General features: G+C 43.5%; 1 protein-coding gene across 4 annotated transcripts in view; it reads right to left on the bottom strand.

Moving 5' to 3' along the window:
• Positions 1–26,806, bottom strand: part of LOC137360028 (RAF proto-oncogene serine/threonine-protein kinase-like) — a 197,589-nt gene that overhangs the window by 71,582 nt on the left and 99,201 nt on the right. For all 4 annotated transcript variants that reach the window (XM_068025608.1, XM_068025607.1, XM_068025610.1 and 1 more), the window contains 3 exons: positions 26,465–26,610; positions 26,202–26,294; positions 23,504–23,639 (listed from right to left, as the gene is read on the bottom strand). In XM_068025608.1, the coding sequence (XP_067881709.1) occupies positions 23,504–23,639; positions 26,202–26,294; positions 26,465–26,610 (375 nt within the window). The remainder of the gene's footprint in view (positions 1–23,503; positions 23,640–26,201; positions 26,295–26,464; positions 26,611–26,806) is intronic.

Below are 26,806 nucleotides of genomic sequence, written 5' to 3'. Positions count from 1 at the left end.
ACACAGAATCTCACTGTCCTATAAACACCAATACTCAGTAACACAGAGTCTCACTGTCCGATAAACACCAATACTCAGTAACACAGAGTCTCACTGTCCGAGAAACACCAATACTCAGTAACAGAGTCTCACTGTCCGATAAACCCCAATACTCAGTAACACAGAGTCTCACTGTCCTGTAAACCCCAATACTCAGTAACACAGAGTCTCACTGTCCGATAAACCCTAATACTCAGTAACAGAGTCTCACTGTCCGATAAACCCTAATACTCAGTAACACAGAGTCTCACTGTCCGATAAACACCAATACTCAGTAACACAGAGTCTCACTGTCCTGTAAACCCCAATACTCAGTAACACAGAGTCTCACTGTCCTGCAAACCCCAATACTCAGTAACACAGAGTCTCACTGTCCGATAAACACCAATACTCAGTAACACAGAGTCTCACTGTCCGAGAAACACCAATACTCAGTAACAGAGTCTCACTGTCCGATAAACCCCAATACTCAGTAACACAGAGTCTCACTGTCCTGTAAACCCCAATACTCAGTAACACAGAGTCTCACTGTCCGATAAACCCTAATACTCAGTAACACAGAGTCTCACTGTCCGATAAACACCAATACTCAGTAACACAGAGTCTCACTGTCCTATGAACCCCAATACTCAGTAACACAGAGTCTCACTGTCCTATAAACCCCAATACTCAGTAACACAGAGTCTCACTGTCCTGTAAACCCCAATACTCAGTAACACAGAGTCTCACTGTCCTGTAAACCCCAATACTCAGTAACACAGAGTCTCACTGTCCGATAAACACCAATACTCAGGAACACAGAGTCTCACTGTCCTGTAAACACCAATACTCAGTAACACAGAGTCTCACTGTCCTATAAACACCAATACTCAGTAACACAGAGTCTCACTGTCCTATAAACACCAATACTCAGTAACACAGAGTCTCACTGTCCGATAAACACCAATACTCAGTAACACAGAGTCTCACTGTCCTATAAACACCAATACTCAGTAACACAGAGTCTCACTGTCCTATAAACACCAATACTCAGTAACACAGAGTCTCACTGTCCTATAAACACCAATACTCAGTAACACAGAGTCTCACTGTCCTGTAAACCCCAATACTCAGTAACACAGAGTCTCACTGTCCTATAAACACCAATACTCAGTAACACAGAGTCTCACTGTCCTGTAAACCCCAATACTCAGTAACACAGAGTCTCACTGTCCTATAAACACCAATACTCAGTAACACAGAGTCTCACTGTCCTATAAACCCCAATACTCAATAACACAGAGTCTCACTGTCCGATAAACCCCAATACTCAGTAACACAGAGTCTCACTGTCCTATAAACCCCAATACTCAGTAACACAGAGTCTCACTGTCCTATAAACACCAATACTCAGTAACAGAGAGTCTCACTGTCCTGTAAACACCAATACTCACTAACACAGAGTCCCACTGTCCTATAAACACCAATACTCAGTAACACAGAGTCCCACTGTCCTATAAACACCAATACTCAGTAACACAGAGTGTCACTGTCCTATAAACACCAATACTAAGTAACACAGAGTCTCACTGTCCTATAAACACCAATACTCAGTAACACAGAGTGTCACTGTCCTATAAACACCAATACTAAGTAACACAGAGTCTCACTGTCCTATAAACACCAATACTCAGTAACACAGAGTCTCACTGTCCTGTAAACACCAATACTCAGTAACACAGAGTCTCACTGTCCTATAAACACCAATACTCAGTAACACAGAGTCTCACTGTCCTATAAACACCAATACTCAGTAACACAGAGTCTCACTGTCCTATAAACACCAATACTCAGTAACACAGAGTGTCACTGTCCTATAAACACCAATACTAAGTAACACAGAGTCTCACTGTCCTGTAAACCCCAATACTCAGTAACACAGAGTCTCACTGTCCTATAAACACCAATACTCAGTAACACAGAGTGTCACTGTCCTATAAACACCAATACTCAGTCACACAGAGTCTCACTGTCCTATAAACACCAATACTCAGTAACACAGAGTCTCACTGTCCTATAAACCCCAATACTCAGTAACACAGAGTGTCACTGTCCTATAAACACCAATACTAAGTAACACAGAGTCTCACTGTCCTATAAACACCAATACTCAGTAACAGAGAGTCTCACTGTCCTGTAAACACCAATACTCAGTAACACAGAGTGTCACTGTCCTATAAACACCAATACTAAGTAACACAGAGTCTCACTGTCCTATAAACACCAATACTCAGTAACACAGAGTCTCACTGTCCTGTAAACACCAATACTCAGTAACACAGAGTCTCACTGTCCTATAAACACCAATACTCAGTAACACAGAGTCTCACTGTCCTATAAACACCAATACTCAGTAACACAGAGTCTCACTGTCCTATAAACACCAATACTCAGTAACACAGAGTGTCACTGTCCTATAAACACCAATACTAAGTAACACAGAGTCTCACTGTCCTGTAAACACCAATACTCAGTAACACAGAGTCTCACTGTCCTATAAACCCCAATACTCAGTAACACAGAGTCTCACTGTCCTATAAACACCAATACTAAGTAACACAGAGTCTCACTGTCCTGTAAACACCAATACTCAGTAACACAGAGTCTCACTGTCCTATAAACACCAATACTCAGTAACACAGAGTGTCACTGTCCTATAAACACCAATACTAAGTAACACAGAGTCTCACTGTCCTATAAACACCAATACTCAGTAACACAGAGTGTCACTGTCCTATAAATACCAATACTAAGTAACACAGAGTCTCACTGTCCTATAAACACCAATACTCAGTAACACAGAGTGTCACTGTCCTATAAACACCAATACTCAGTAACACAGAGTCTCACTGTCCTATAAACACCAATACTAAGTAACACAGAGTCTCACTGTCCTATAAACACCAATACTCAGTAACACAGAGTGTCACTGTCCTATAAACACCAATACTCAGTAACACAGTGTCACTGTCCTATAAACACCAATACTCAGTAACACAGAGTCTCACTGTCCTGTAAACACCAATACTCAGTAACACAGAGTCTCACTGTCCTATAAACACCAATACTCAGTAACACAGAGTCTCACTGTCCTATAAACACCAATACTCAGTAACACAGAGTCTCACTGTCCTATAAACACCAATACTCAGTAACACAGAGTGTCACTGTCCTATAAACACCAATACTAAGTAACACAGAGTCTCACTGTGCAGTAAACACCAAAACTCAGTAACACAGAGACTCACTGTCCTGTAAACACCAATACTCAGTAACACAGTGTCTCACTGTCCTATTAACACCAATACTCAGTAACACAGAGTCTCACTGTCCTATAAACCCCAATACTCAGTAACACAGTGTCTCACTGTCCTATTAACACCAATACTCAGTAACACAGAGTCTCACTGTCCTGTAAATCCCAATACTCAGTAACACAGAGTCTCACTGTCCTGAAAACACCAATACTCAGTAACACAGAGTGTCACTGTCCTATAAACACCAATACTCAGTAACACAGAGTCTCACTGTCCTGAAAACACCAATACTCAGTAACACAGAGTGTCACTGTCCTATAAACACCAATACTCAGTAACACAGAGTCTCACTGTCCTGTAAACACCAATACTCAGTAACACAGAGTCTCACTGTCCTGAAAACACCAATACTCAGTAACACAGAGTGTCACTGTCCTATAAACACCAATACTAAGTAACACAGAGTCTCACTGTCCTGTAAACACCAATACTCAGTAACACAGAGTCTCACTGTCCTGTAAACACCAATACTCAGTAACACAGTGTCTCACTGTCCTATTAACACCAATACTCAGTAACACAGAGTCTCACTGTCCTATAAACCCCAATACTCAGTAACACAGAGTCTCACTGTCCGATAAACACCAATACTCAGTAACACAGAGTCTCACTGTCCTATAAACACCAATACTCAGTAACACAGAGTCTCACTGTCCGATAAACACCAATACTCAGTAACACAGAGTCTCACTGTCCTGTAAACACCAATACTCAGTAACACAGTGTCTCACTGTCCTATTAACACCAATACTCAGTAACACAGAGTCTCACTGTCCTATAAACCCCAATACTCAGTAACACAGAGTCTCACTGTCCGATAAACACCAATACTCAGTAACACAGAGTCTCACTGTCCTATAAACACCAATACTCAGTAACACAGAGTCTCACTGTCCGATAAACACCAATACTCAGTAACACAGAGTCTCACTGTCCTATAAACACCAATACTCAGTAACACAGAGTCTCACTGTCCTATAAACACCAATACTCAGTAACACAGAGTCTCACTGTCCTATAAACACCAATACTCAGTAACACAGAGTGTCACTGTCCTATAAACACCAATACTAAGTAACACAGAGTCTCACTGTCCTATAAACACCAATACTCAGTAACACAGAGTGTCACTGTCCTATAAACACCAATACTCAGTCACACAGAGTCTCACTGTCCTGTAAACACCAATACTCAGTAACACAGAGTCTCACTGTCCTGTAAACACCAATACTCAGTAACACAGAGTCTCACTGTCCTATAAACACCAATACTCAGTAACACAGAGTGTCACTGTCCTATAAACACCAATACTAAGTAACACAGAGTCTCACTGTCCTATAAACACCAATACTCAGTAACACAGAGTCTCACTGTCCTGTAAACACCAAAACTCAGTAACACAGAGTCTCACTGTCCTATAAACACCAATACTCAGTAACACAGAGTGTCACTGTCCTATAAACACCAATACTAAGTAACACAGAGTCTCACTGTCCTATAAACCCCAATACTCAGTAACACAGAGTCTCACTGTCCTATAAACACCAATACTCAGGAACACAGAGTCTCACTGTCCTATAAACACCAATACTCAGTAACACAGAGTCTCACTGTCCTGTAAACACCAATACTCAGTAACACAGAGTCTCACTGTCCTATAAACACCAATACTCAGTAACACAGAGTCTCACTGTCCTATAAACACCAATACTCAGTAACACAGAGTGTCACTGTCCTATAAACACCAATACGAAGTAACACAGAGTCTCACTGTCCTGTAAACACCAATACTCAGTAACACAGAGTCTCACTGTCCTATAAACACCAATACTCAGTAACACAGAGTGTCACTGTCCTATAAACACCAATACTCAGTAACACAGAGTCTCACTGTCCTGTAAACACCAATACTCAGTAACACAGAGTCTCACTGTCCTATAAACACCAATACTCAGTAACACAGAGTCTCACTGTCCTGTAAACACCAATACTCAGTAACACAGAGTCTCACTGTCCTATAAACACCAATACTCAGTAACACAGAGTCTCACTGTCCTGTAAACACCAATACTCAGTAACACAGAGTCTCACTGTCCTGTAAACACCAATACTCAGTAACACAGAGTCTCACTGTCCTGTAAACACCAATACTCAGTAACACAGAGTCTCACTGTCCTGTAAACACCAATACTCAGTAACACAGAGTCTCACTGTCCTATAAACACCAATACTCAGTAACACAGAGTCTCACTGTCCTGTAAACACCAATACTCAGTAACACAGAGTCTCACTGTCCTATAAACACCAATACTCAGTAACACAGAGTGTCACTGTCCTGTGAACACCAATACTCAGTAACACAGAGTCTCACTGTCCTATAAACACCAATACTCAGTAACACAGAGTCTCACTGTCCTGTAAACACCAATACTCAGTAACACAGAGTCTCACTGTCCTGTAAACACCAATACTCAGTAACACAGAGTCTCACTGTCCTGTAAACACCAATACTCAGTAACACAGAGTCTCACTGTCCTGTAAACACCAATACTCAGTAACACAGAGTCTCACTGTCCTATAAACACCAATACTAAGTAACACAGAGTCTCACTGTCCTGTAAACACCAATACTCAGTAACACAGAGTCTCACTGTCCTATAAACACCAATACTCAGTAACACAGAGTCTCACTGTCCTGTGAACACCAATACTCAGTAACACAGAGTCTCACTGTCCTATAAACACCAATACTAAGTAACACAGAGTCTCACTGTCCTATAAACACCAATACTCAGTAACACAGAGTGTCACTGTCCTATAAACACCAATACTAAGTAACACAGAGTCTCACTGTCCTATAAACACCAATACTCAGTAACACAGAGTCTCACTGTCCTGTAAACACCAATACTCAGTAACACAGAGTCTCACTGTCCTATAAACACCAATACTAAGTAACACAGAGTCTCACTGTCCTGTAAACACCAATACTCAGTAACACAGAGTCTCACTGTCCTATAAACACCAATACTCAGTAACACAGAGTCTCACTGTCCTGTGAACACCAATACTCAGTAACACAGAGTCTCACTGTCCTATAAACACCAATACTAAGTAACACAGAGTCTCACTGTCCTATAAACACCAATACTCAGTAACACAGAGTGTCACTGTCCTATAAACACCAATACTAAGTAACACAGAGTCTCACTGTCCTATAAACACCAATACTCAGTAACAGAGAGTCTCACTGTCCTGTAAACACCAATACTCAGTAACACAGAGTCTCACTGTCCTATAAACACCAATACTCAGTAACAGAGAGTCTCACTGTCCGATAAACACCAATACTCAGTAACACAGAGTCTCACTGTCCTGAAAACACCAATACTCAGTAACACAGAGTGTCACTGTCCTATAAACCCCAATACTCAGTAACACAGAGTCTCACTGTCCGATAAACACCAATACTCAGTAACAGAGTCTCACTGTCCTGTAAACACCAATACTCAGTAACACAGAGTCTCACTGTCCTATAAACACCAATACTCAGTAACACAGAGTGTCACTGTCCTATAAACCCCAATACTAAGTAACACAGAGTCTCACTGTCCTGAAAACCCCAATACTCAGTAACACAGAGTCTCACTGTCCGATAAACACCAATACTCAGTAACACAGAGTCTCACTGTCCTGAAAACACCAATACTCAGTAACACAGAGTCTCACTGTCCGATAAACACCAATACTCAGTAACACAGAGTCTCACTGTCCTATAAACACCAATACTCAGTAACACAGAGTCTCACTGTCCTATAAACCCCAATACTCAGTAACACAGAGTCTCACTGTCCTATAAACACCAATACTCAGTAACACAGAGTCTCACTGTCCTATAAACACCAATACTCAGTAACACAGAGTCTCACTGTCCTATAAACACCAATACTCAGTAACACAGAGTCTCACTGTCCTATAAACCCCAATACTCAGTAACACAGAGTCTCACTGTCCTATAAACACCAATACTCAGTAACACAGAGTCTCACTGTCCAGTAAACCCCAATACTCAGTAACACAGAGTCTCACTGTCCTATAAACACCAATACTCAGTAACACAGAGTCTCACTGTCCTATAAACACCAATACTCAGTAACACAGAGTCTCACTGTCCTATAAACACCAATACTCAGTAACACAGAGTCTCACTGTCCTGTAAACACCAATACTCAGTAACACAGAGTCTCACTGTCCTATAAACCCCAATACTCAGTAACAGAGTCTCACTGTCCTATAAACACCAATACTCAGTAACACAGAGTCTCACTGTCCTATAAACACCAATACTCAGTAACACAGAGTCTCACTGTCCTCTAAACATGAATACTCAGTAACACAGAGTCTCACTGTCCTATAAACCCCAATACTCAGTAACACAGAGTCTCACTGTCCTGTAAATCCCAATACTCAGTAACACAGAGTCTCACTGTCCAGTAAACCCCAATACTCAGTAACACAGAGTCTCACTGTCCTATAAACACCAATACTCAGTAACAGAGTCTCACTGTCCTATAAACACCAATACTCAGTAACACAGAGTCTCACTGTCCTGTAAACACCAATACTCAGTAACACAGAGTCTCACTGTCCTATAAACCCCAATACTCAGTAACACAGAGTCTCACTGTCCTATAAACACCAATACTCAGTAACACAGAGTCTCACTGTCCTATAAACACCATTACTCAGTAACACAGAGTCTCACTGTCCTCTAAACACCAATACTCAGTAACACAGAGTCTCACTGTCCTATAAACCCCAATACTCAGTAACAGCGTCTCACTGTCCTCTAAAAACCAATACTCAGTCACACAGAGTCTCACTGTCCTATAAACCCCAATACTCAGTAACACAGAACCTCACTGTCCTATAAACACCAATACTCAGTAACACAGAGTCTCACTGTCCTATAAACACCAATACTCAGTAACAGCGTCTCACTGTCCTCTAAAAACCAATACTCAGTCACACAGAGTCTCACTGTCCTATAAACCCCAATACTCAGTAACACAGAACCTCACTGTCCTATAAACACCAATACTCAGTAACACAGAGTCTCACTGTCCTATAAACCCCAATACTCAGTAACAGCGTCTCACTGTCCTCTAAAAACCAATACTCAGTCACACAGAGTCTCACTGTCCTATAAACCCCAATACTCAGTAACACAGAACCTCACTGTCCTATAAACACCAATACTCAGTAACACAGAGTCTCACTGTCCTATAAACACCAATACTCAGTAACACAGAGTCTCACTGTCCTATAAACACCAATACTCAGTAACACAGAGTCTCACTGTCCTATAAACCCCAATACTCAGTAACACAGAGTCTCACTGTCCTATAAACACCAATACTCAGTAACACAGAGTCTCACTGTCCTATAAACACCATTACTCAGTAACACAGAGTCTCACTGTCCTCTAAACACCAATACTCAGTAACACAGAGTCTCACTGTCCTATAAACCCCAATACTCAGTAACAGCGTCTCACTGTCCTCTAAAAACCAATACTCAGTCACACAGAGTCTCACTGTCCTATAAACCCCAATACTCAGTAACACAGAACCTCACTGTCCTATAAACACCAATACTCAGTAACACAGAGTCTCACTGTCCTATAAACACCAATACTCAGTAACACAGAGTCTCACTGTCCTATAAACCCCAATACTCAGTAACACAGAACCTCACTGTCCTATAAACACCAATACTCAGTAACACAGAGTCTCACTGTCCTATAAACACCAATACTCAGTAACACAGAGTCTCACTGTCCTATAAACCCCAATACTCAGTAACACAGAGTCTCACTGTCCTATAAACACCAATACTCAGTAACACAGAGTCTCACTGTCCTATAAACACCATTACTCAGTAACACAGAGTCTCACTGTCCTCTAAACACCAATACTCAGTAACACAGAGTCTCACTGTCCTATAAACCCCAATACTCAGTAACAGCGTCTCACTGTCCTCTAAAAACCAATACTCAGTCACACAGAGTCTCACTGTCCTATAAACCCCAATACTCAGTAACACAGAACCTCACTGTCCTATAAACACCAATACTCAGTAACACAGAGTCTCACTGTCCTATAAACACCAATACTCAGTAACAGAGTCTCACTGTCCTCTAAAAACCAATACTCAGTAACACAGAGTCTCACTGTCCTATAAACCCCAATACTCAGTAACACAGAGTCTCACTGTCCTATAAACACCAATACTCAGTAACAGAGTCTCACTGTCCTATAAACACCAATACTCAGTAACACAGAGTCTCACTGTCCTATAAACACCAATACTCAGTAACAGAGTCTCACTGTCCTATAAAAACCAATACTCAGTAACACAGAGTCTCACTGTCCTATAAACACCAATACTCAGTAACACAGAGTCTCACTGTCCTATAAACACCAATACTCAGTAACACAGAGTCTCACTGTCCTATAAACACCAATACTCAGTAACAGAGTCTCACTGTCCTATAAACCCCAATACTCAGTAACACAGAGTCTCACTGTCCTATAACCCCCAATACTCAGTAACACAGAATCTCACTGTCCTGTAAACCCCAATACTCAGTAACACAGAGTCTCACTGTCCTATAACCCCCAATACTCAGTAACACAGAATCTCACTGTCCTGTAAACCCCAATACTCAGTAACACAGAATCTCACTGTCCTGTAAACCCCAATACTCAGTAACACAGAATCTCACTGTCCTGTAAACCCCAATACTCAGTAACACAGAATCTCACTGTCCTGTAAACCCCAATACTCAGTAACACAGAGTCTCACTGTCCTCTAAAAACCAATACTCAGTAACACAGAGTCTCACTGTCCTATAAACCCCAATACTCAGTAACACAGAGTCTCACTGTCCGATAAACCCCAATACTCAGTAACACAGAATCTCACTGTCCTGTAAACCCCAATACTCAGTAACACAGAGTCTCACTGTCCGATAAACACCAATACTCAGTAACACAGAGTCTCACTGTCCTATAAACCCCAATACTCAGTAACACAGAGTCTCACTGTCCTATAAACACCAATACTCAGTAACACAGAGTCTCACTGTCCTATAACCCCCAATACTCAGTAACACAGAGTCTCACTGTCCTGTAAACCCCAATACTCAGTAACACAGAGTCTCACTGTCCTATAACCCCCAATACTCAGTAACACAGAATCTCACTGTCCTGTAAACCCCAATACTCAGTAACACAGAGTCTCACTGTCCTATAAACCCCAATACTCAGTAACACAGAGTCTCACTGTCCTGTAAACACCAATACTCAGTAACACAGAGTCTCACTGTCCTATAAACACCAATCCTCAGTAACACAGAGTCTCACTGTCCTATAAACACCAATACTCAGTAACACAGAGTCTCACTGTCCTATAAACACCAATACTCAGTAACACAGAGTCTCACTGTCCTTGAAACCCCAATACTCAGTAACAGAGATTCACTGTCCTGTAAAACCCAATACTCAGTAACGCAGAGTCTCAGTGTCCTTGAAACCCCAATACTCAGTAACAGAGTCTCACTGTCCTGTAAACCCCAATACTCAGTAACACAGAGTCTCACTGTCCTGCAAAACCCAATACTCAGTAACAGAGTCTCACTGTCCTGTAAACCCCAATACTCAGTAACACAGAGTCTCACTGTCCTGTAAAACCCAATACTCAGTAACACAGAGTCTCACTGTCCTGTAAACCACAATACTCAGTAACACAGAGTCTCACTGTCCTGCAAACACCAATACTCAGTAACACAGATCTCACTGTCCTATAAACACCAATACTCAGTAACACAGAGTCTCACTGTCCTGTAAACCCCAATACTCAGTAACACAGAGTCTCACTGTCCTATAAACACCAATACTCAGTAACACAGAGTCTCACTGTCCTGCAAACCACAATACTCAGTAACACAGAGTCTCACTGTCCTATAAACACCAATACTCAGTAACACAGAGTCTCACTGTCCTATAAACCCCAATACTCAGTAACACAGTCTCACTGTCCGATAAACACCAATACTCAGTAACACAGAGTCTCACTGTCCTGTAAACCCCAATACTCAGTAACACAGAGTCTCACTGTCCTATAAACACCAATAACTCAGTAACACAGAGTCTCACTGTCCTACAAACACCAATACTCAGTAACACAGAGTCTCACTGTCCTATAAACACCAATACTCAGTAACACAGAGTCTCACTGTCCTGTAAACCCCAATACTCAGTAACACAGAGTCTCACTGTCCTGTAAACCCCAATACTCAGTAACACAGAGTCTCACTGTCCTATAAACTCCAATACTCAGTAACACAGAGTCTCACTGTCCTATAAACTCCAATACTCAGTAACACAGAGTCTCACTGTCCTGTAAACACCAATACTCAGTAACAGAGTCTTACTGTCCTGTAAACCCCAATACTCAGTAACACAGAGTCTCACTGTCCTATAAACCCCAATACTCAGTAACACAGAGTCTCACTGTCCTACAAACACCAATACTCAGTAACACAGAGTCTCACTGTCCTACAAACACCAATACTCAGTAACACAGAGTCTCACTGTCCTATAAACACCAATACTCAGTAACACAGAGTCTCACTGTCCTGTAAACCCCAATACTCAGTAACACAGAGTCTCACTGTCCTATAAACTCCAATACTCAGTAACACAGAGTCTCACTGTCCTGTAAACACCAATACTCAGTAACACAGAGTCTCACTGTCCTATAAACACCAATACTCAGTAACACAGAGTCTCACTGTCCTACAAACACCAATACTCAGTAACACAGAGTCTCACTGTCCTATAAACACCAATACTCAGTAACACAGAGTCTCACTGTCCTGTAAACCCCAATACTCAGTAACACAGAGTCTCACTGTCCTATAAACTCCAATACTCAGTAACACAGAGTCTCACTGTCCTGTAAACACCAATACTCAGTAACACAGAGTCTCACTGTCCTGTAAACACCAATACTCAGTAACAGAGTCTTACTGTCCTATAAACACCAATACTCAATAACACAGAGTCTCACTGTCCTGTAAACACCAATACTCAGTAACACAGAGTCTCACTGTCCGGTAAACCCCAATACTCAGTAACACAGAGTCTCACTGTCCTATAAACACCAATACTCAATAACACAGAGTCTCACTGTCCGGTAAACCCCAATACTCAGTAACACAGAGTCTCACTGTCCTATAAACCCCAATACTCAGTAACACAGAGTCTCACTGTCCTGTAAACACCAATACTCAGTAACACAGAGTCTCACTGTCCTATAAACACCAATACTCAGTAACACAGAGTCTCACTGTCCTATAAACACCCATACTCAGTAACACAGAGTCTCACTGTCCTAGAAACACCAATACTCAGTAACACAGAGTCTCACTGTCCTATAAACCCCAATACTCAGTAACACAGAGTCTCACTGTCCTGTAAACACCAATACTCAGTAACACAGAGTCTCACTGTCCTAGAAACACCAATACTCAGTAACACAGAGTCTCACTGTCCTATGAACACCAATACTCAGTAACTGAGTCTCACTGTCCTGTAAACCCCAATACTCAGTAACACAGAGTCTCACTGTCCTGTAAATCCCAATCCTCAGTAACACAGAGTCTCACTGTCCTGTAAACACCAATACTCAGTAACAGAGTCTCACTGTCCTGTAAACACCAATACTCAGTAACACAGAGTCTCAGTGTCCTCTTAACCCCAATACTCAGTAACAGAGTCTCACTGTCCTGTAAACACCAATACTCAGTAACAGAGTCTCACTGTCCTGTAAACACCAATACTCAGTAACAGAGTCTCACTGTCCGGTAAACCCCAGTACTCAGGAACACAGAGTCTCACTGTCCTATAAACACCAATACTCAGTAACACAGAGTCTCACTGTCCTGTAAACACCAATACTCAGTAACACAGAGTCTCCCTGTCCTGTCAACACCAATACTCAGTAACACAGAGTCTCACTGTCCTGTAAACCCCAATACTCAGTAACACAGAGTCTCACTGTCCGATAAACACCAATCCTCAGTAACACAGAATCTCACTGTCCTGTAAATCCCAATACTCAGTAACACAGAGTCTCACTGTCCTGTAAACCCCAATACTCAGTAACACAGAGCCTCACTGTCCTGTAAACCTCAACACTCAGTAACACAGAGTCTCACTGTCCTGTAAACCCCAATACTCAGTAACACAGAGTCTCACTGTCCTGTAAACCTCAATACTCAGTAACACAGAGTCTCACTGTCCTGTAAATCCCAATACTCAGTAACACAGAGTCTCACTGTCCTATAAACACCAATACTCAGTAACACAGAGTCTCACTGTCCTGTAAACCCCAATACTCAGTAACACAGAGTCTCACTGTCCTATAAACACCAATACTCAGTAACACAGAGTGTCACTGTCCTGTAAACCTCAATACTCAGTAACACAGAGTCTCACTGTCCTGTAAATCCCAATACTCAGTAACACAGAGTCTCACTGTCCTATAAACACCAATACTCAGTAACACAGAGTCTCACTGTCCTGTAAACCCCAATACTCAGTAACACAGAGTGTCACTGTCCTGTTAACCTCAATACTCAGTAACACAGAGTCTCACTGTCCTGTAAACCCCAATACTCAGTAACACAGAGTCTCACTGTCCTGTAAATCCCAATACTCAGTAACACAGAGTCTCACTGTCCTATAAACACCAATACTCAGTAACACAGAGTCTCACTGTCCTGTAAACCCCAATACTCAGTAACACAGAATCTCACTGTCCTATAAACACCAATACTCAGTAACACAGAGTCTCACTGTCCTGTAAACCTCAATACTCAGTAACACAGAGTCTCACTGTCCTGTAAATCCCAATACTCAGTAACACAGAGTCTCACTGTCCTATAAACACCAATACTCAGTAACACAGAGTCTCACTGTCCTGTAAACCCCAATACTCAGTAACACAGAGTCTCACTGTCCTATAAACCCCAATACTCAGTAACACAGAGTCTCACTGTCCTGTAAACCCCAATACTCAGTAACACAGAATCTCACTGTCCTATAAACACCAATACTCAGTAACAGAGTCTCACTGTCCTGTAAACACCAATACTCAGTAACACAGAGTCTCAGTGTCCTCTTAACCCCAATACTCAGTAACAGAGTCTCACTGTCCTGTAAACACCAATACTCAGTAACAGAGTCTCACTGTCCTGTAAACACCAATACTCAGTAACAGAGTCTCACTGTCCGGTAAACCCCAGTACTCAGGAACACAGAGTCTCACTGTCCTAGAAACCCCAATACTCAGTAACACAGAGTGTCACTGTCCTGTTAACCTCAATACTCAGTAACACAGAGTCTCACTGTCCTGTAAACCCCAATACTCAGTAACACAGAGTCTCACTGTCCTGTAAATCCCAATACTCAGTAACACAGAGTCTCACTGTCCTATAAACACCAATACTCAGTAACACAGAGTCTCACTGTCCTGTAAACCCCAATACTCAGTAACACAGAATCTCACTGTCCTATAAACACCAATACTCAGTAACACAGAGTCTCACTGTCCTGTAAACCTCAATACTCAGTAACACAGAGTCTCACTGTCCTGTAAATCCCAATACTCAGTAACACAGAGTCTCACTGTCCTATAAACACCAATACTCAGTAACACAGAGTCTCACTGTCCTGTAAACCCCAATACTCAGTAACACAGAGTCTCACTGTCCTATAAACCCCAATACTCAGTAACACAGAGTCTCACTGTCCGATAAACACCAATACTCAGTAACACAGAGTCTCACTGTCCTGTAAACCCCAATACTCAGTAACACAGAATCTCACTGTCCTATAAACACCAATACTCAGTAACAGAGTCTCACTGTCCTGTAAACACCAATACTCAGTAACACAGAGTCTCAGTGTCCTCTTAACCCCAATACTCAGTAACAGAGTCTCACTGTCCTGTAAACACCAATACTCAGTAACAGAGTCTCACTGTCCTGTAAACACCAATACTCAGTAACAGAGTCTCACTGTCCGGTAAACCCCAGTACTCAGGAACACAGAGTCTCACTGTCCTAGAAACACCAATACTCAGTAACACAGAGTCTCACTGTCCTATGAACACCAATACTCAGTAACTGAGTCTCACTGTCCTGTAAACCCCAATACTCAGTAACACAGAGTCTCACTGTCCTGTAAATCCCAATCCTCAGTAACACAGAGTCTCACTGTCCTGTAAACACCAATACTCAGTAACAGAGTCTCACTGTCCTGTAAACACCAATACTCAGTAACACAGAGTCTCAGTGTCCTCTTAACCCCAATACTCAGTAACAGAGTCTCACTGTCCTGTAAACACCAATACTCAGTAACAGAGTCTCACTGTCCTGTAAACACCAATACTCAGTAACAGAGTCTCACTGTCCGGTAAACCCCAGTACTCAGGAACACAGAGTCTCACTGTCCTATAAACACCAATACTCAGTAACACAGAGTCTCACTGTCCTGTAAACACCAATACTCAGTAACACAGAGTCTCCCTGTCCTGTCAACACCAATACTCAGTAACACAGAGTCTCACTGTCCTGTAAACCCCAATACTCAGTAACACAGAGTCTCACTGTCCGATAAACACCAATCCTCAGTAACACAGAATCTCACTGTCCTGTAAATCCCAATACTCAGTAACACAGAGTCTCACTGTCCTGTAAACCCCAATACTCAGTAACACAGAGCCTCACTGTCCTGTAAACCTCAACACTCAGTAACACAGAGTCTCACTGTCCTGTAAACCCCAATACTCAGTAACACAGAGTCTCACTGTCCTGTAAACCTCAATACTCAGTAACACAGAGTCTCACTGTCCTGTAAATCCCAATACTCAGTAACACAGAGTCTCACTGTCCTATAAACACCAATACTCAGTAACACAGAGTCTCACTGTCCTGTAAACCCCAATACTCAGTAACACAGAGTCTCACTGTCCTATAAACACCAATACTCAGTAACACAGAGTGTCACTGTCCTGTAAACCTCAATACTCAGTAACACAGAGTCTCACTGTCCTGTAAATCCCAATACTCAGTAACACAGAGTCTCACTGTCCTATAAACACCAATACTCAGTAACACAGAGTCTCACTGTCCTGTAAACCCCAATACTCAGTAACACAGAGTGTCACTGTCCTGTTAACCTCAATACTCAGTAACACAGAGTCTCACTGTCCTGTAAACCCCAATACTCAGTAACACAGAGTCTCACTGTCCTGTAAATCCCAATACTCAGTAACACAGAGTCTCACTGTCCTATAAACACCAATACTCAGTAACACAGAGTCTCACTGTCCTGTAAACCCCAATACTCAGTAACACAGAATCTCACTGTCCTATAAACACCAATACTCAGTAACACAGAGTCTCACTGTCCTGTAAACCTCAATACTCAGTAACACAGAGTCTCACTGTCCTGTAAATCCCAATACTCAGTAACACAGAGTCTCACTGTCCTATAAACACCAATACTCAGTAACACAGAGTCTCACTGTCCTGTAAACCCCAATACTCAGTAACACAGAGTCTCACTGTCCTATAAACCCCAATACTCAGTAACACAGAGTCTCACTGTCCGATAAACACCAATACTCAGTAACACAGAGTCTCACTGTCCTGTAAACCCCAATACTCAGTAACACAGAATCTCACTGTCCTATAAACACCAATACTCAGTAACAGAGTCTCACTGTCCTGTAAACACCAATACTCAGTAACACAGAGTCTCAGTGTCCTCTTAACCCCAATACTCAGTAACAGAGTCTCACTGTCCTGTAAACACCAATACTCAGTAACAGAGTCTCACTGTCCTGTAAACACCAATACTCAGTAACAGAGTCTCACTGTCCGGTAAACCCCAGTACTCAGGAACACAGAGTCTCACTGTCCTATAAACACCAATACTCAGTAACACAGAGTCTCACTGTCCTGTAAACACCAATACTCAGTAACACAGAGTCTCCCTGTCCTGTCAACACCAATACTCAGTAACACAGAGTCTCACTGTCCTGTAAACCCCAATACTCAGTAACACAGAGTCTCACTGTCCGATAAACACCAATCCTCAGTAACACAGAATCTCACTGTCCTGTAAATCCCAATACTCAGTAACACAGAGTCTCACTGTCCTGTAAACCCCAATACTCAGTAACACAGAGCCTCACTGTCCTGTAAACCTCAACACTCAGTAACACAGAGTCTCACTGTCCTGTAAACCCCAATACTCAGTAACACAGAGTCTCACTGTCCTGTAAACCTCAATACTCAGTAACACAGAGTCTCACTGTCCTGTAAATCCCAATACTCAGTAACACAGAGTCTCACTGTCCTATAAACACCAATACTCAGTAACACAGAGTCTCACTGTCCTGTAAACCCCAATACTCAGTAACACAGAGTCTCACTGTCCTATAAACACCAATACTCAGTAACACAGAGTGTCACTGTCCTGTAAACCTCAATACTCAGTAACACAGAGTCTCACTGTCCTGTAAATCCCAATACTCAGTAACACAGAGTCTCACTGTCCTATAAACACCAATACTCAGTAACACAGAGTCTCACTGTCCTGTAAACCCCAATACTCAGTAACACAGAGTGTCACTGTCCTGTTAACCTCAATACTCAGTAACACAGAGTCTCACTGTCCTGTAAACCCCAATACACAGTAACACAGAGTCTCACTGTCCTGTAAATCCCAATACTCAGTAACACAGAGTCTCACTGTCCTATAAACACCAATACTCAGTAACACAGAGTCTCACTGTCCTGTAAACCCCAATACTCAGTAACACAGAATCTCACTGTCCTATAAACACCAATACTCAGTAACACAGAGTCTCACTGTCCTGTAAACCTCAATACTCAGTAACACAGAGTCTCACTGTCCTGTAAATCCCAATACTCAGTAACACAGAGTCTCACTGTCCTATAAACACCAATACTCAGTAACACAGAGTCTCACTGTCCTGTAAACCCCAATACTCAGTAACACAGAGTCTCACTGTCCTATAAACCCCAATACTCAGTAACACAGAGTCTCACTGTCCGATAAACACCAATACTCAGTAACACAGAATCTCACTGTCCTGTAAATCCCAATACTCAGTAACACAGAGTCTCACTGTCCTGTAAACCCCAATACTCAGTAACACAGAGCCTCACTGTCCTGTAAACCTCAACACTCAGTAACACAGAGTCTCACTGTCCTGTAAACCCCAATACTCAGTAACACAGAGTCTCACTGTCCTGTAAATCCCAATACTCAGTAACACAGAGTCTCACTGTCCTATAAACACCAATACTCAGTAACACAGAGTCTCACTGTCCTGTAAATCCCAATACTCAGTAACACAGAGCCTCACTGTCCTGTAAACCTCAACACTCAGTAACACAGAGTCTCACTGTCCTGTAAACCCCAATACTCAGTAACACAGAGTCTCACTGTCCTGTAAACCCCAATACTCAGTAACACAGAGCCTCACTGTCCTGTAAACCTCAACACTCAGTAACACAGAGTCTCACTGTCCTGTAAACCCCAATACTCAGTAACACAGAGTCTCACTGTCCTGTAAATCCCAATACTCAGTAACACAGAGTCTCAGTGTCCTGTAAATCCCAATACTCAGTAACACAGAGTCTTACTGTCCTGTAAACCTCAATACTCAGTAACACAGAGTCTCACTGTCCTGTAAATCCCAATACTCAGTAACACAGAGTCTCACTGTCCTGTAAATCCCAATACTCAGTAACACAGAGTCTCACTGTCCTGTAAATCCCAATACTCAGTAACACAGAGTCTCACTGTCCTGCAAATCCCAATACTCAGTAACACAGAGTCTCACTGTCCTATAAACCCCAATACTCAGTAACACAGAGTCTCACTGTCCTTTAAACCCCAATACTCAGTAAAACAGAGTCTCACTGTCCTGTAAACCCCAATACTCAGTAACACAGAGTCTCACTGTCCTATAAACACCAATACTCAGTAACACAGAGTCTCACTGTCCTGTAAACCCCAATACTCAGTAACACAGAGTCTCACTGTCCTATAAACACCAATACTCAGTAACACAGAGTCTCACTGTCCTATAAACCCCAATACTCAGTAACACAGAGTCTCACTGTCCTGTAAACACCAATACTCAGTAACACAGAGTCTCACTGTCCTATGGACACCAATACTCAGTAACACAGAGTCTCACTGTCCAAGAAACACCAATACTCAGTAACACAGAGTCTCACTGTCCTGTAAACCCCAATACTCAGTAACACAGAGTCTCACTGTCCTATAAACACCAATACTCAGTAACACAGAGTCTCACTGTCCTATAAACCCCAATACACAGTAACACAGAGTCTCACTGTCCTGTAAACACCAATACTCAGTAACACAGAGTCTCACTGTCCTATAGACACCAATACTCAGTAACACAGAGTCTCACTGTCCTATAAACACCAATACTCAGTAACACAGAGTCTCACTGTCCTCTAAACCCCAATACTCAGTAACACAGAGTCTCACTGTCCTGTAAACACCAATACTCAGTAACAGAGTCTCACTGTCCTATAAACACCAATACTCAGTAACACAGAGTCTCACTGTCCTATAAACACCAATACGCAGTAACACACAGTCTCCCTGTCCTATAAACACCAATACTCAGTAACACAGAGTCTCACTGTCCTGTAAACCCCAATACTCAGTAACACAGAGTCTCACTGTCCGATAAACACCAATACTCAGTAACACAGAGTCTCACTGTCCTGTAAATCCCAATACTCAGTAACACAGAGTCTCACTGTCCTGTAAATCCCAATACTCAGTAACACAGAGTCTCACTGTCCTATAAACCCCAATACTCAGTAACAGAGTCTCACTGTCCTGTAAACACCAATACTCAGTAACACAGAGTCTCACTGTCCTATAAACACCAATACTCAGTAACACAGAGTCTCACTGTCCTGTAAACACCAATACTCAGCAACACAGAGTGTCACTGTCCTGTAAACCCCAATACTCAGTAACACAGAGTCTCACTGTCCTATAAACCCCAGTACTCAGTAACACAGAGTCTCACTGTCCTATAAACCCCAATACTCAGTAACACAGAGTCACACTGTCCTATAAACACCCATACTCAGTAACACAGAGTCTCACTGTCCTGTAAACACCAATACTCAGTAACACAGAGTCTCACTGTCCTGTAAACACCAATACTCAGTAACACAGAGTCTCACTGTCCTATAAACACCAATACTCAGTAACACAGAGTCTCACTGTCCTGTAAACACCAATACTCAGCAACACAGAGTGTCACTGTCCTGTAAACCCCAATACTCAGTAACACAGAGTCTCACTGTCCTATAAACCCCAGTACTCAGTAACACAGAGTCTCACTGTCCTATAAACCCCAATACTCAGTAACACAGAGTCACACTGTCCTATAAACACCCATACTCAGTAACACAGAGTCTCACTGTCCTGTAAACACCAATACTCAGTAACACAGAGTCTCACTGTCCTATGGACACCAATACTCAGTAACACAGAGTCTCACTGTCCTATAAACACCAATACTCAGTAACACAGAGTCTCACTGTCCTGTAAACCCCAATACTCAGTAACACAGAGTCTCACTGTCCTATAAACACCAATACTCAGTAACACAGAGTCTCACAGTCCTTTAAACCCCAATACACAGTAACACAGAGTCTCACTGTCCTGTAAACACCAATACTCAGTAACACAGAGTCTCACTGTCCTATAAACCCCAATACTCAGTAACACAGAGTCTCACTGTCCTGTAAACACCAATACTCAGTAACAGAGTCTCACTGTCCTATAAACACCAATACTCAGTAACACAGAGTCTCACTGTCCTGTAAATCCCAATACTCAGTAACACAGAGTCTCACTGTCCTATAAACCCCAATACTCAGTAACACAGAGTCTCACTGTCCTGTAAACACCAATACTCAGTACCAGAGTCTCACTGTCCTATAAACACCAATACTCAGTAACACAGAGTCTCACTGTCCTATAAACCCCAATACTCAGTAACACAGAGTCTCACTGTCCTGTAAATCCCAATACTCAGTAACACAGAGTCTCACTGTCCTGTAAATCCCAATACTCAGTAACACAGAGTCTCACTGTCCTATAAACCCCAATACTCAGTAACACAGAGTCTCACTGTCCTGTAAATCCCAATACTCAGTAACACAGAGTCTCACTGTCCTGTAAATCCCAATACTCAGTAACACAGAGTCTCACTGTCCTGTAAACACCAATACTCAATAACACAGAGTTTCACTGTCCTGTAAACCCCAATACTCAGTAACACAGAGTTTCACTGTCCTGTAAACCCCAATACTCAGTAACACAGAGTTTCACTGTCCTGTAAACCCCAATACTCAGTAACACAGAGTTTCACTGTCCTGTAAACCCCAATACTCAGTAACACAGAGTCTCACTGTCCTATAAACACCAATACTCAATAACACAGAGTTTCACTGTCCTGTAAACCCCAATACTCAGTAACACAGAGTCTCACTGTCCTGTAAATCCCAATACTCAGTAACACAGAGTCTCACTGTCCTGTAAATCCCAATACTCAGTAACACAGAGTCTCACTGTCCTATAAACACCAATACGCAGTAACACACAGTCTCCCTGTCCTATAAACACCAATACTCAGTAACACAGAGTCTCACTGTCCTGTAAACCCCAATACTCAGTAACACAGAGTCTCACTGTCCTGTAAATCCCAATACTCAGTAACACAGAGTCTCACTGTCCTGTAAATCCCAATACTCAGTAACACAGAGTCTCACTGTCCTATAAACCCCAATACTCAGTAACAGAGTCTCACTGCCCTGTAAACACCAATACTCAGTAACACAGAGTCTCACTGTCCTGTAAACACCAATACTCAGTAACACAGAGTCTCACTGTCCTATAAACACCAATACTCAGTAACACAGAGTCTCACTGTCCTGTAAACACCAATACTCAGCAACACAGAGTGTCACTGTCCTGTAAACCCCAATACTCAGTAACACAGAGTCTCACTGTCCTGTAAACCCCAATACTCAGTAACACAGAGTCTCACTGTCCTATAAACACCAATACTCAGTAACACAGAGTCTCACTGTCCTATAAACACCAATACTCAGTAACACAGAGTCTCACTGTCCTATAAACCCCAATACTCAGTAACACAGAGTCTCACTGTCCTGTAAACACCAATACTCAGTAACAGAGTCTCACTGTCCTATAAACCCCAATACTCAGTAACACAGAGTCTCACTGTCCTGTAAACCCCAATACTCAGTAATACAGAGTCTCACTGTCCTATAAACCCCAGTACTCAGTAACACAGAGTCTCACTGTCCTATAAACACCAATACTCAGTAACACAGAGTCTCACTGTCCTATAAACCCCAGTACTCAGTAACACAGAGTCTCACTGTCCTATAAACACCAATACTCAGTAACACAGAGTCTCACTGTCCTGTAAACACCAATACTCAGCAACACAGAGTGTCACTGTCCTGTAAACCCCAATACTCAGTAACACAGAGTCTCACTGTCCTATAAACCCCAGTACTCAGTAACACAGAGTCTCACTGTCCTATAAACCCCAATACTCAGTAACACAGAGTCTCACTGTCCTATAAACACCCATACTCAGTAACACAGAGTCTCACTGTCCTGTAAACCCCAATACTCAGTAACACAGACTCTCACTGTCCTGTAAACCCCAATACTCAGTAACACAGAGTCTCACTGTCCAGTAAACCCCAATACTCAGTAACACAGGGAGTTGCTGTCATGGAGCTCCCATATTCTATCCTGAGTGGTTGTTGTAAGGCTGTCTGAGGCTGGGCAGTGCCTCCAGCTGATTGGGTCTCTGCACGTAACGTGTGAATCCCTCACCTCTATGACACTCATGTTGACTGGTGCTGTGGTGCTGGACATGTGCACGTTGGGCGTGGAGGTTGAACGTTGGCGCTGGAGCTGCCCTTCGGCAGGTGGGCAGGGACATGGGAAAGTGAAGGCGGGTGGTGTGAGCCTGCAAGGCGAAGGAGAAGCAGGTTAGTGTCAGGCCCGTCGGTGAGAAGGCTGTAATCAATTCCACTGACCTGCAATGCACCCTGTCAGCTGAAGATCCACAGCAACGCCTGCACACCCTCTCTCCCACCTCCACCCATTCCGCCCGCTCTCCCGGTTTCCGCAAATGCTCGCACACAACTTAAGCAAGGAGTCAGGAGGGCTAAAAGGGGTCATGAAAAGTCATTGTCAAACAGGATTAAGGATAATCCCAAGGCTTTTTATACATATATAAAGAGCAAGAGGGTAACCAGGGAAAGGGTTGGCCCACTCAAGGACAGAGATGGGAATCTATGTGTGGAGCCAGAGGAAATGGGCGAGGTACTAAATGAGTACTTTGCATCAGTATTCACCAAAGAGAAGGACTTGGTGGATGATGAGCCTTGGGAAGGGAATGTAGATAGTCTCAGTCATCTCATTATCAAAAAGGAGGAGGTGTTGGGTGTCTTGCAAAGCATTAAGGTAGATAAGTCCCCAGGGCCTGATGGGATCTACCCTAGAATACTGAGGGAGGCAAGGGAAGAAATTGCTGGGGCCTTGACAGAAATCTTTGCATCCTCATTGGCTACAGGTGAGGTCCCAGAGGCCTGGAGAATAGCCAATGTTGTTCCTTTGTTTAAGAAGGGTGGCAAGGATAATCCAGGAAATTATAGGCCGGTGAGCCTTACGTCAGTGGTAGGGAAATTATTAGAGAGGATTCTTCGGGACAGGATTTACTCCCATTTGGAAACAAACAAACTTATTAGCGAGAGGCAGCATGGTTTTGTGAAGGGGAGGTCGTGTCTCACTAATTTGATTGAGTTTTTTGAGGAAGTGACAAAGATGATTGATGAAGGAAGGGCAGTGGATGTTATCTATATGGACTTCAGTAAAGCCTTTGACAAGGTCCCTCATGGCAGACTGGTGCAAAAGGTGAAGTCACACGGGATCAGAGGTGAGCTGGCAAGATGGATACAGAACTGGCTCTGTCACAGAAGACAGAGGGTAGCAGTGGAAGGGTGCTTTTCTGAATGGAGGGATGTGACTAGTGGTGTTCCGCAGGGATCAGTGCTGGGACCGTTGCTCTTTGTAGTATATATAAATGATTTGGAGGAAAATGTAACTGGTCTGATTATTAAGTTTGAGGACGACACAAAGGTTGGTGGAGTTGCGGATAGTGATGAGGATTGTCAGAGAATACAGCAGGATATAGATCGGTTGGAGATTTGGGTGGAGAAATGGCAGATGGAGTTTAATCCGGACAAATGTGAGGTAATGCATTTTGGAAGGTCTAATGCAGGTGGGAAGTATACAGTAAATGGCAGAACCCTTAGGAGTATTGATAGGCAGAGAGATCTGGGCATACACGTCCACAGGTCACTGAAAGTGGCAACGCAGGTGGATAAGGTAGTGAAGAAGGCATACGGCATGCTTGCCTTCATCGGTCGGGGCATAGAGTATAAAAATTGGCAGGTTATGCTGCAGCTGTACAGAACCTTAGTTAGGCCACATTTAGAATATTGCGTGCAATTCTGGTCGCCACACTACCAGTAGGACATGGAGGCTTTGGAGAGGGTACAGAGAAGGTTTACCAGGATGTTGCCTGGTCTGGAGGGCATTAGCTATGAGGAGAGGTTGGATAAACTTGGATTGTTTTCACCTGAACGATGGAGGTGGAGGGGTGACATGATAGAGGTTTACAAAGTTATGAGCGGCATGGACAGAGTGGATAGTCAGAAGCTTTTTCCCAGGGTGGAAGAGTCAGTTACTAGGGGAGATAGGTTTAAGGTGAGAGGGGCAAAGATTAGGGGGGATGTGCGAGGCAAGTTCTTTACACAGAGGGTGGTGAGTGCCTGGAACCTGCTGCCAGGGGAGGTGGTGGAAGCAGGTACGATAGAGACGTTTAAGAGGCATCTTGACAAATACATGAATAGGATGGGAATAGAGGGATACGTGCCCCGGAAGTGCAGAAGGTTTTAGTTTAGGCAGGCATCAAGATTGGCGCAGGCTTGGAGGGCCGAATGGCCTGTTCCTGTGCTGTTCTTTGTTCACACAGGTTTTTCATGAACCACTCCCCCACCCTCGCGCAGCTCCCTGTCTTCCCGGGCAGCCCCAAGATGGCTGCACGCGTCAGCTGTCGCTCTCTCCGAGCCTGGAGCACATAACCCTCGGCTCGACGCTCCCGGGTCATTATCACGTCGCGGTTCGTGGGAGCTTGCTGTGCACAAATTGGCCGCCATGTCTCCCACGTTCCAACAGAGGCCACGCTTCAAAAAAAAAACTCAGTGACTGACGGGTTTAACATCTCACCCGAAAGACAGTACCTCCGATAGTGCAGCACTCTTGTCGGTCTGGCACCGGGGGGAAAGGAGGAGCCTGGACTATTGAGTTCAAACCCGCGGCCACATGACTCAGAAGAGAGAGGTAGGCAGCTGTGCTCCATGAACTCTTCTCACCATCCAGTGTCGAACTAATCGACTGCGAGTTACAGCAAGGATATCAGACGGTTTCTCTAACAGTAAACAGACATCCAACGCGTTCTCACCTTCCGGACGACTGAGGGGTCAGGAGTTGGTCCATCTGGGCTGTGGGCATCGGTGAGAGCGAGTGCTCCTCGTAGGGACCGGGAGAAGCCGGGCTGCAAACCAACGGTAGAGAATCAGATCACACCAGGGCTAGATCAGTACTCACTATCACCACACACGCTCCCCCCCCCCTCAACCAAAACCACCTCCCTCAACCAGCGTACTCACTATCCCCCAGCCTCCGCCGCTCCACCCCACCCTGGACCCTCCCTTTCGTACTCACTATTTGCCCAGGTCCAAGCACACCGTTGGCACTTTACTGCTGCAGTGCTCGTGGAACTTGTGGCCGCAGGTCTGGCAGCGGAAGCCATGGAACAGGAACTTCAGGCAGAAGTCGCAGAACGCCAGGTTGAAGAACGTCTTCCGGACCTGCAGGAGGAGAGGAATCGCCAGCCAGGTTACTGCGCCATCCGCTTCCCGCCTCGCCGCTTCTCTGCCCGGTCTGGGGGAGGTGACGGGGGGTGGGGGGGGGGGACACACCAGCTACCCCGCCTGCCCTGGAGCCTCACCCCGAGGTCCTTCACAACACACTGCAAACCAGCCGGGTGTCTTGAGATGAGAGCAC

Source organism: Heterodontus francisci, unplaced genomic scaffold (assembly GCF_036365525.1).
Source record: "Heterodontus francisci isolate sHetFra1 unplaced genomic scaffold, sHetFra1.hap1 HAP1_SCAFFOLD_594, whole genome shotgun sequence".
Taxonomy (NCBI): Eukaryota; Metazoa; Chordata; class Chondrichthyes; order Heterodontiformes; family Heterodontidae; genus Heterodontus; species Heterodontus francisci.
This window is presented reverse-complemented; position numbering and strand designations above follow the sequence as displayed.